Source organism: Chroicocephalus ridibundus, chromosome 8 (assembly GCF_963924245.1).
Source record: "Chroicocephalus ridibundus chromosome 8, bChrRid1.1, whole genome shotgun sequence".
NCBI lineage: Eukaryota > Metazoa > Chordata > Aves > Charadriiformes > Laridae > Chroicocephalus > Chroicocephalus ridibundus.
Genome location: NC_086291.1, coordinates 2,620,931 through 2,632,683, shown reverse-complemented (window position 1 = coordinate 2,632,683; position 11,753 = coordinate 2,620,931). Strand labels below are relative to the sequence as shown.

The window sequence follows — 11,753 nt, the reverse complement described above, 5'->3', positions numbered from 1 at the left end:
ATGGTCTCCAACTATGAAAAACTAATCTTAAGTGCCGTAAAGTATTCCGTATTACTTATTTGCAACACTTCTATGTGATGAGAGGTAATTATTTTCTCTACTTTATGTGCTCTGAACTGAGTCACAGAAGGACCTTGGCCTAGAGAAGGGCTTGCGTTTCTGAAGCCAAGGCTACAGTGGAATTTAGAGACTGGAGTCCAAGAGTGCAGCCCTCCGGCCCCTGCCTCGTTAGTCAAGTGCCAAACATAACTGCTGTGTGCGCCAGCGCAGGCGCAGAAACGCCGCTGGCTTTATCTCCTTACAAGAGCCTGACGCGTCCCTCCCTCTGCACATCTATCGCCTGCTTTGGGTGGCGATTTTGAGGCTGGGATAGGCAGACCCTCTGCCTGGGAACCCGACGGAGCCTGAACTGGCAGAGCTTCGGAGCGTGTCTAACGCTGTGTGCAAACAGCTTCCAAAGTGAGTTACTGACTTTGCCTGCACTCGAACACGCGCTTACAGGTTGTCTGCTGCCTTCCAGGGAAAGGCTTAATCCCTTCTACCCCTCTTCTGCAAACTTCAGTGAGATTCTCAGTAAACAGTTGATCAATAATATATTAAGGGAAAATAAACATCCAAAGTAAAAGAAGAGTTTCCATCAAATAATCAGATCTACTCGGTTTGACCAAGACTTCTGTTAAATGCAACACAATTCTATGCCCATCAGAAAGCGGCGGTCGGTAGCAGTTAGCAATAGCGACGGCCTGAGCAGAAGAGAAGCACGAATTTGATGGCAGAGGCGGAACGTGTATTAGATCTGGAAGTTTCACCTTCAGCTCCAAGATGAATCATAATGGCCGCCTCTAAATGCCGTGGAAACCTTCACTGCTGTTATCCCTGGGCTGGTTTCGTTAGCGGCAGCAGTAGATGGTACTGCTCTCAGAAGCCAGGAGCCAGCAGGAACAATTATGTTTTGTTCTATTTTATTCTACATTTTTCTAGCTGATGCTGGCAAAACCACCAGCTTCTTGGAGCACTGCCTGAACAAGTGCTCTCCGCTGCTATTGCCACTAATGGAACAAAACCAGCGATAGCAAGAAAGGGAAACTTGACCAAAAAGCATAGTGCAGGAACCTTCTACGCACCCTCCGCCTGGCAGGGAAGGGTGGAGGCACGAGTACAACCGCAGCTCCACGGGGCGAGGGAACGGCCCCGGGCTCCCAGAGTGGCGAGACAGCACCTTTTACAAGCAGAACGCCCGCATCAAAACATGCGCAGAAAGAGGTGGAGCCCCACCAACCTTCTTGGGAAACTGGCCGTCTCTCCTCTTTGAACCCAGGCGCCATCTCACCAGTTGAACAATGGGCCAGCCTTGGGTTAGATTGCCAAGTATTTCCAGTTTGGTCAACGCTGATGGATATTTCCAGTTTTAAAACTCTTGCCCTGCACCTAGAGGTAATGAAATCAGACAGCCGCTCTGAGATGGGTTGGCACGGAGAACTGCAGGAAACCGGGAACTTGGTCAAATAGTTTTAGTATACTTATTTTCAGTTTTCCAACTTTCTGAGGCTTCAACAATTAATTTCCTCCCAGTATCAATTCTCTTGGCAGCGGGTATGCAAATCACATGCAATTGGGAGAGATTAAAGGTTGAGTAATTGAACTACGTGATCTAATTCCTGCAAAATAATAATAACCTTTTTAAGTGTGTTTATTTCCATTGCAGCTTAACTGAGGAAATCTCTATAAACGACTCAAAATGTGTTACTGCTGTGGCCTCAGCCACAGAACCTGGATAACAGGAAGGGGATGGGGTTGTTTTTATCCCATGAAAACAGAATGAACATGTAGAAGTCAGACACTTCACTAAGTGTGTTTATAGCAAAAAGTCATGTTGCGTGGCAGTTTCTATAGAAACCTTTTTTATAACTGAATGTCAGAACATTTGAAAGTCTCATAAATTTTTTAAGAACGCACTGGGAAAGTTTAGCTTGCACTACATCCTTTGTGCCAGCTTTCCATATTTAACAAGTTAGAGCATTTTAAAGGACAAAATAGTGGGGGTGGGGGCGTTTCAAACCCCAGCCTCTGCTGGCAGGGATAAATCACCGACCGGTTTATCGTATCAAACCAAATCGCTGGTAAGGTGCCTGGTCGCTCCCAGTACGTACTAACTATTCAGTTAATTACCTCAAAGATTTTCTTCAAGTTTATAATTAGCCAGACCTGTAGGGGCTGTAAATCAGGTAGTAAGGGAGATGTATCCATTTACCCTGGTGAATGCTTTAACTCAACATTATGATTTCACTATTATTTGATGGGAAATGATTTCACCATTTCCCGGGAACTATCAGTGTCACTTTCCAGTTCCTAGAAAACAGGCCCTTGTAGAAAACGTGAGACAGGCAGAATGATTTGAAACTGCAATTCGCAGCACACGAACAGGCTGGCCAATAAAACCACTCTGCGTAGGAATGTGGGGTTGTACCTGCTTTTGCTAGAAACCCAAGGAAGATTTTTTTTTTTTTTTTTTTTTTTTAATACTGAAATTGCCAAAATGTACTTTCAGCCAAGAAGTTATTACTAAATTTGAAGTTGACTCTGAATGAGGAAAAATAAAGCCCGTGCAGGGAAGAACGGTCAGTTAAGGCAGGAAGGGTATTGTTTTAGGAGAAAGTATTGCTGAGGTTCCCCCGTGAATATATTGGCCTTTAGAACCATTTATTGAAGAGGACTGTACATATAATAGTTGTTTGATCTCATTTTCTTTTATTCTCAGTTATTACTCAAGAAGCTGGATTTGTTTTGTGGTGGTTTGTTTTGAGATTTACTCTTTTTTTTTTTTTTTGCTGCCTTTAAATATAACCCTCACAGGGATTTGCTAATGATATGCATTAGTCAACAAAGGTTATAAATTCTACTGCAAAGACCACAATTCCCAAAATAGACCATTACATTGTGTTTCAGTGTAATGATTTCCTCAGAATAGTTACTCGCTTTATAAGTTATAGCTCTTACCTCTTTTATCTTTTTACAGTTTATTTGCAGACCCCTGTGTTACAGAATGGAAACTGAGGCGCAGTCACTAAGCAGCCTGTTACTGAGGTAATCCATCATTCCTAACACATTTAGGAGCGGAGTTACACCACGTTTAATAGCTATCAGGTTCCACTTAAAAAGAAAATGTTCAGCTGTGAGCAAAGTCACTTGACGTGTTTCTGTGTCTGGATGGAAGAATGTTTCAGGAGTAAAGAAACATCCCATTTTTGGTCCTAAACAGCAGCACCTGACATATTCCAGTCAATGTGGGCTATGTTCAGTACAAATATGGCTCCTGCAAAGGAATACGAGCAAAGTGAATCTGAGTGTTAATTGAATGAAGCGTGTGGCTGTCGTGGTCTCTGCAACAATCTGTTGCCCATCTGGCATCTCTTCGACAAGATGGGCACTGCTGGGATGTGACTGGATGGCCCTGAAGCCTGATCCTGTATTACTGCAATTCCTAAGCGCTTGGAGAAGGAAACGTTGATCAAAATATCTCTGGTATTAAAACGAGCTTAGGAGATAGTTGGGAGGATTCACCGTGACACAGTACTTGTCTCAACAAAATTGCAGTCTAGCCGTGCTGAGGTATCCTAAGGGTTAATTACTGAAGAAGGCTGAGACTATGCTGTAGCGGCAGCGAGGGGTTACGAAGCTTTCGCTTCACCAGAATCCAGAAGGTATCAGTTGCTCGCTGTGCTGCTCTGGGTTGGTGATTTGATATGAAATTCCATTGGTTTCTCAATGATCCCCACTGTTACTGCGCTACAGACTGTTACACTGAGGATGTCGGATGTATTTAAACCTGTTAGAAAAATGGTGAAAGGAACTTCTGTTGGCACCTTGGTATATTCTGGAGGCAACTTGCATTTGTGAGATAAATGACTGAGCACCTAGATGCTCATCACTGAACTAATTACAGGTGTTGACAACTGAACCTACGTATTTTGGTTCCAAATTTTCAGTTTCCTAATGAAACAAAAGGAGCAGCTAGAGCTTGAGACAGTGGGCATAATATAGGCTACAGAGAACGTTGTTGTTTGCCCTTTGTTCACAGGAAGTGGTGCTAGCAATCAGGGATTTTTATGGAAGCTTTGAATTTGCAGCAACTGATGGATTCCACACCCTCACTGCAGGAAACATACCAATCACATCACTTCAGAAATTGTTTAGATTTCTCTTTCATATAAGAAATCACTTACCTAAAGAGCTCACAGATACATTCCTAGTGTCTCGTATACCTGGGAACATCAGATGGGTCTTTGAGATCCAGCAGATGTTCTAAATCTTGGCTTTTATTTTATCTGCACAAATCTGAACTTGTTTGTACTTTTGAACGTGGACATTTGTGCCTGAGTGCATCTTTAATTCCGAAAGAATGTTTGTAACACAATTCTCTTTTAACACTCTCAACCCATAAAAATGAAAAACAAAATATATGGCTCGTATTACTTCAAAGCTGCAGAAGCATGAGTAAATTAATCTCCAGCTTAGAAGAGCTACAAAAGCAACCGCTGCGGATGGGTACATTACTCTTAATTAACAGGGAATTTAGTGAACTAAATTAAATTACCGCAAGTGGCTTCTCTGTATAATAGCATCAAGTCAGCAGTGCAACCAAAGTTACGCTTACAGGTCACAACACTTTTCTGCTATTTTTAAATAGCGCTTTTTGCTTTTGCAGCAGTTTCGCAACATAATGAAAGTGCATTAGAAAACTAAAGACTGTTTAAGAGTGCAAAGCATAAATGTGTAGGGCTTTGTTTTGAAAGCAACATAAAGTGAGTAACAGTATGCTCATACAAACGTGTGCGTGCAATGTCTGCATATAGGAGGATGGTCTGTAGTCAACAAGATGAAATTCTTCAAGGAAAATACATAAATACATATATGCCCGGGCTCACTGGCCTCTCCCCCTCCTGGGCACGGCTGGCTGGGGACTGTTACCACTTGCATTTCATCTTGAGTTGCGCCATCTCAGCATCTTCCTGAAGACGCTTCCCGCTCCTGCAGACGCAGCAGCACAGAGGTTTGTGAGAGGGTTCCCTACCCTGTGTCAGGTCTCCCAGCATGGGCTAGCGAGGACTGTTTAGGCTTACACAGTTCTATTTTCACTGTTACAAAGCAGTTAGCAGGTACAAAAACCACAGCTGAGAGCAGTAATGGCTGACCTGAGGGAGTGCTGGCCAAAACCAGCACAGAGGATGGTAACCGGTGCTACCAGCCTGGGGTTTTGGTTCTTCTGGCAGAAACTGTATGGCATTCTTCAGAACTCCTGAAGGCAGAAGATTAACTTGTCAAATGAGAGAACTGCACACCTAATGCGTCGATATGTTTGTGAGCTGTTGGCTTGCACAACCTCTGTACTGTATTAACATGCTCACTGATGCTCTGGGAGGGCTCCAAAGGGCTCTAGTGTTTTACTTATCAGTGCCTAATTTTGATTGTTCTTTTACTTAAAATGGTATTTTAATTCTCCAGGTACCTGCTTGAGGGTGTACTGTAGTTTAAAACAGGACGACATTTGGGTTGAAGAGGGAATATTTCCGCGGGTCAGGTCGGTTATTGGTGCTGTTGCTTGTTTGGCTGATTTTGGTTGTCAAATGAGGTGATGCGTGGCCTACCTCCCTGTTCGTTTTCACGGACCGTCTCCATGGACAACGGCAGTATCTTTGATCTTTCCTGCTCTCTTCCCGCAGCACTTTGTAGTTGCCTTTTAGTGCAGTCAGTTCCTTCATTTACCTGGGCAATGGGAACGCTGGGCAGAAAAAAAAGCTGAATAGTTTTAGCTATAAAATGCAATCTTTTAAATATGTATGTCTAAGTAAAAAAAAATGCTTACATTTCTCTGGAAGTATTTACAACTACTACTGCAGTAGTTTTATTTTTTGCCATTAATGTCAAGCTATTCATTTCCGAACTATTTCTTTTAGCAATGCACTTTAACTCTTAATGACTTTCATTCAGATACACTTACAGCCTACAAGAAAACCCCAAAAAACCGCGGGCAGCTTTTGAGAAGGTAATTGCTATAGGTAGGATTAATTATCAGTAACACACAGGTGAACCAAAGCATCCACCTTCAAACTGGAAAAATTAATGGTATAATTAATTACTCTGCTTTCACTACTTTATTAGTTTCACTTAACTGCATGTTTTAGCATATCCATAATTTCTACTGTAATAGCTTAATCTGGCAATTATTTCTGAGGAGGTCGTTATGTGTTTCAGTATTCCTAGCAGAGCAATCTTTTCAATGGTCCCAGCATAATTTACCTCGTATAATCCATGATATGATTCAGATATCTATGAGGAGACAGTATTTAGTTATCCCTACTTCAATTTCATAGCTTGAACTGAACACCAGTTTGTAAACACTCACTAGCATGCTTTCCACTCACATTATTTTTTTTTTATCTTTACCATGGATAATTTTATAGGTAGCAGGATTAATAAGCTGTAAATCTAGGCATAAGAAGCCTTATACCTCATAGCTTGTGCTGGAAGAGGTATTTCATAGCTTTAAAATGCAAATCTTCATCTGAAATTTAAAAAAACCCAGCATGTATACACTTCTTTTTCAGTTACATTTCTCAAAGTATGGTGACCTGTGAAAATCTTGTTTTTCTAAGAATATGAAATTTTATTTAGATCAGATCTCACGCTAATTAATGTGTTATACTTGTTGCTCCTGTTTCTTGGTGTAAGTATGAAGGCTAAGCTAATATTGTTTGGGACAGGCTGAATGTGGCAGTTCTCAAATTCTCCCATGACAAATACACAAACCATTTACTCATGTCCTTCACACCTCTGATTTCCAAAAATTCATACTGAAGGAGGAGGGACATTACCTGCTTAAAAATATTAGGGAAAAGGAAGCCCTTGAACAGCCCTGACAATTTTTTTTTTTAATAATACACCAAGAAGAACAAAAAGTACTTTGATTATTGTTTGCTCAGTAGTTTTTAAATTAAATTTAGAAGTAATGAAGGTCCAAGATTCTTTGTAGTCTTAACTTGCCAGCTTTGGTTTGGACCAAAGCAATTTCTGAAAACACTATTGTTGTTTGGTGTTTTCTTTGTGTAACTGGTAATCCTGTCTCTAAAATGGCTCTTTAAACCTAGTCAAGAATTATCATTGTCCTGGTTTGAGGAATTAGATTTTCTTGATAAGAACTTATTCGCATATACCCAGTTTAACTTAAACTGTGTTTCCAATTTCCTTTTAGAGACTACTATTTTTCAGGTTTGGATTCTCTTTTGCATGTTCTTCGCGGTCGGCCTCGTATCTAAAAATGGATGCAAATATTTAAATTATTCTTCATTCATTTATAGCAATGATGACAACGCTAAGAGCTAAATTTACTGTGTTGTAAATGACACTGCAAGTAACTATGCTTAAGGAGAAATGAACTTTCCAAGAGAATAACCTATTTTAAAGGAAGAGCTAAGAGAGTGAAACATTTTTATGGAGGGAGGCTTTATAGCAGGGGAAATTTCTTTTACAGTGGCCCCCAGAAATACTCCTTCTCTCGAGATGTTGCGTTCCTGTTCTTCTCGTGACAGCAGCAAGCCCCCTCCTGCCCATCCACCATTACGTGGTGCTTTGCCACAAGAGGGTGGCTTTTGCTGCAAGTGCAGCACCCAGGCATTGATTTACCCATTTGGATGCTTTGTAATTTCTCTGGTATGTTTCTGATGAAGCGTAAAACTAGAATGAGATCATCTTGGGCCTTCCTGCCTGCTAGCCTCTGATGGAACATTTGGGTTCACTCCAGATCGGCTTTATTTTGTTGTCGCTCTGCATTTCAGTCTCTCTGGGTGGAATCATACCTAAGGAAGGTACCGACAGTGGGACTTTGGGGAAGTGACGCCTTCTGGGGGCGCCGGGCCTCATCGTGCCCCAGGGAGGGAGATGGTGTCCCAGCCCTAGCCTCCTGGAGGCACCTCCATCGCGATGGTTCTTGAGGTGATTTCCCTCATAACGGAGCCACAACCTCTCTCCTCAAGAGTGCTTAAGTCCGTCCCTTACATCTGACTCGAGATACGTTACTGTGGGGATGAAATTCACCCTCTGATGCCCGTTTACTCCCACGTGCCCCAAAGGGGTGGCAGCCTGAGGCCCCTCCATGCACCACGGAGCTCCCCTTGAGTCTCCTCCGCTCCCCCCCGCCGTCCTCCTCTCCTCAGAGGGGGATTTGCGCCCCTTTGTGCGGCACCGGGCCGAGGTCGGGGCTGCCGGGGCGGCCGAGCCCCCTGCTCCCTCACAGGGCTCCTCGGCGGACTCCAGCCTCCCCGGGCAGGGCGGCGGGCGCGGCCCGGCGGCGGGGCGGGCCGGGGCGGGGAGGGCGGCGGGGCCTCGCGTGGCTCCCCGCGCCCCTCCGGCGGGCCGTGCCGTGGCCGTGCCGTGCCCCGCGGCTCGCCCGCCCACCACCGCCGCCGCTGCTCCCCCCCAGCTCGCTCTGCAAGATGGCGGCAGCAGCCGAGCGCGGCGCGGAGCTGCCCGCGGAACCGCCGCGGGGGTTTCGGCCGCCACCGCTGGGCCCCGAGGAGGTGGCGAGGCGCCTGGCGAGCACCCGGCGGGAGCTGAGCAACAGGCGCAAGATCTTGCTGAGGAACCTGCCGACCGAGAGCAGCAGCCAGGTACGGCCGCCGCCTCCCCTCAGCCGGCCGGCGGCGTGGCGCGCTACCGCCGGCTCCTCGGGCGGGCCGTGCCCGGGGGCGGGGGGCCCGACCCGGGACGGAAGGCTGCGGGGAAGCCGCTCCCCATCGCCGGCGTGAGGGAGGTGCGGGGCTGCCCGCGTTTGCCCTCGTTCCCGGGGGGAGATCGGGGGGCTGCAGCTTCCCTTCCCCCCGCCCCGGGTCCGCTCGGGCTTCTCCCGACGTCTTTGGCAGGCGGCTTTGTTGCCGCCGGTGGCCGCGGTGCCTGAGGAGAGCGGCTCCGGCATGTCCTTCCCCGCGGCGGGAAGAGTCGCTCGCATGGGCGGGGAGAGACGCCGGGCTGGCGGGGCACGGCACCGTGCCGGTGCGGCCGCTGCCGGCCCGGCTGCCGGGGCCGGGCCCCAACGGCGTGAGGGAGCAGACCCGGTCCCGGGGCAAAGCCGGGGGTGCTCTGAGGGAGCGTTTCTGTGCCAAAGTGTGCAGATCAGCACGGCTAATGAGTGCGGTAATGGCACTCGTGTGGCTGCGCCTGAAGGGGAGCCGCGGCCCGTCCACGGCCCCTTAGCGGTGCTGCAGGGGGGCACCGGTGTACTGGCTGTGTCCAGGCAGGCTGGGAGACCTTACCAGAGAGTCGTAGAGCCGGCATGGTTGGAAGGGACCTTTAAGATCATCGGGTCCGACCGTTAACCTAACACTGCCAAGTCCACCACTAAACCACGACCCTCAGCACCGCATCTGCACGTCTTTTAAATACCTCCGGGGATGGTGACTCCACCACTGCCCTGGGCAGCCTGGGCCAATGCTTGCCAACCCCTTTGGTGAAGAAATTTTTCCTAATATCCATCCTAAACCTCCCCTGGCGCAACTTGAGGCCGTTTCCTCTTGTCCCATGGCCTCTTCCTTGGGAGAAGAGCCCGACCCCCCCTGGCTGCCCCCTCCTTTCAGGGAGCTGTAGAGAGCGAGAAGGTCTCCCCTCAGCCCCCTTCTCTCCAGGCTGAACACCCCCAGCTCCCTCAGCCGCTCCTCACAGGGCTTGTGCCCCAGACCCCTCACCAAGCCCAACCGTTAACCCAGCACTGGCAAGTTATCACTACCCCACGTCCCTCAGCACCACGTCTGCCCATCCTTTAAATACCTCCAGGGATGGCGATTCCACAACTTCCCTGGGCAGCCTGGGCCAATGATTGACAACCCTTTTGGTGAAGAAATTTTTCCTGATGTCCAATCCTGCAACACATCCAGTTTCTGTTAAAAGCAAAGCTAAAAAGCTTCAAGCCTGAGTTGTTGTTTGTTTTTTTCTGAGGTGAGCAGCGCGCAGTCAGTGAAAGTGGTTTTCTGCAGTCTGTTGGTGCTTTAGGAAAATTCTGCTCAAATTACTGCAATTCGGAGGAGAAAATTGGTGAACTCTGAAACCTAATGCGTGTGATTCAGACTTTGAGGTGATGTAGTTCTGCAGTCACTTACTGGATCTTTACCGGCTCCAAATATTCAACTTGATGCACAAGCATAAAAAAACGTAATTACAGCTTTTGTTCTAAACCACTCCTTGTGTCTCTTCCCCTCTCTTTCTAAAGCACAGGCAGTTTTACTACCTGCGGGTAAGTGCAGCACGTGAAGACTATCATTTTCTCCATAACTCCGGTAGAAAGAGACCATTCATTTTAGAGAGAATCTTTCAGCGATCAGTGTAATTTGATCCAGAGTACCGAGCTTGCTTGCCGCTGCACTTCTTGACGTTTTGTTCTCACGTATATGGCGCCTTTTGGTCTGTCCGGCCACGTGATTTTAGGTGGTCGTAGAGTTTTAGATGTGACAGTTTTGCTATGATCCTGCACGACGTTTTACATACAGACCCTCACCTCTGTTTATAGCAACCTAATGACCTAATCAATAGCAAACTCACAACTTGGAAAACCCTGCTAATCTTTGTCGTCTCTTCAAGAAGCCATCACGCGTGACTGTGTTGACAGAGAGGGCTTACTGGCATATCACAAGACTCTTGCTGCAGATAGCCAGAACAGGATCACTTTGTCTGACACTCAACGATGTCAGACTGGTGCACACAGCAGGTACTTCATAATTCACGTGACTGGTTAAAAGCACATCTCGCCTATATGGAAACCATCAAGTTTGGCATTTCTTGGTCAGACAAAGAATGCTGCAGGGAAATACTAATGTGAAGGTCCAATTTGGCAGCCTCACAGTATTTTGGAAGTTTGCCATTTTGTTTTGATGACTCAAAGTAGCACTTAGATGCCTTTTTCTCCAATATGATGTTCTAATGTTCACCTGTTACTAGGCTGGAACAGTACCACCACGTGCAGATCCTGAAATACAGTTTCAAAAAATGTCATTTTAATTTTCAACATCATTAATCTATTGGTGTTGGCACGCAAAGGCAGACTAGTTGTGCTCTAGAGACGAAGTTTCTGTCCTGGAGCAGTTTTGGAAAGGAGAGGTATGTTTGTGGTCAGGCATGTTAAGCATACCTGTGTATTTGGCTGTCATGCATTTCCAAAAATTACCGTGAACCTTAACATTCCTTAAATCAAATTAACGCCCTTGGTAAACACCATGCAGAGGTGTTTTGTCTGCCGTTTTCTTCTTGAAATAATGGTTAGCCAAGTAAAATCAGATAACCTATTGCTAACCTGGCCAATTTATTCCTCATCAAGAAAGAGGTGAACATCGTTAAAATGCAGCACAGTCTTCCAGAACAGCTTTCCATAAACGTAGTTATTCATCTCTAATCATTGGGATATTGGGTTTGGTATCGTTTGTTGTTACTTGAAGAGTGAGGCCAGGATTTACGAAAATAGTTTTCAAGCAAGAAATGGCTCTTCTGCTGACACAGACTGGTGAGTTTTGTCAGATGGTTTATCAACTTCAAAATAAGAACAAAACTCCAATTTTTTTTAGGCGAAATTAGGCAATGAACATTTTCCTCTGCCAGTCGTAGCTACATATTAACTTTATTATTGTACTTGTAATCTTCTTTTACCTTTGGAGTTCCACCTGTGTTAAACTGAATAAAAAAAAATAAATAAAATTACTCTTAAGGACACAGATGAA

The 11,753-nt window shown here is 45.9% G+C and overlaps 1 protein-coding gene across 3 annotated transcripts in view; it reads left to right on the top strand.

The window, feature by feature from the left end:
• Positions 1-8,412: 8,412 nt before the first annotated feature.
• Positions 8,413-11,753, top strand: part of RAVER2 (ribonucleoprotein, PTB binding 2) — a 37,438-nt gene continuing 34,097 nt past the window's right edge. For all 3 annotated transcript variants that reach the window (XM_063344373.1, XM_063344372.1, XM_063344371.1), the window contains exon 1: positions 8,413-8,663. In XM_063344373.1, coding sequence (XP_063200443.1) covers positions 8,490-8,663 — 174 coding nt within the window. In that variant the 5' untranslated portion in view covers positions 8,413-8,489. The remainder of the gene's footprint in view (positions 8,664-11,753) is intronic.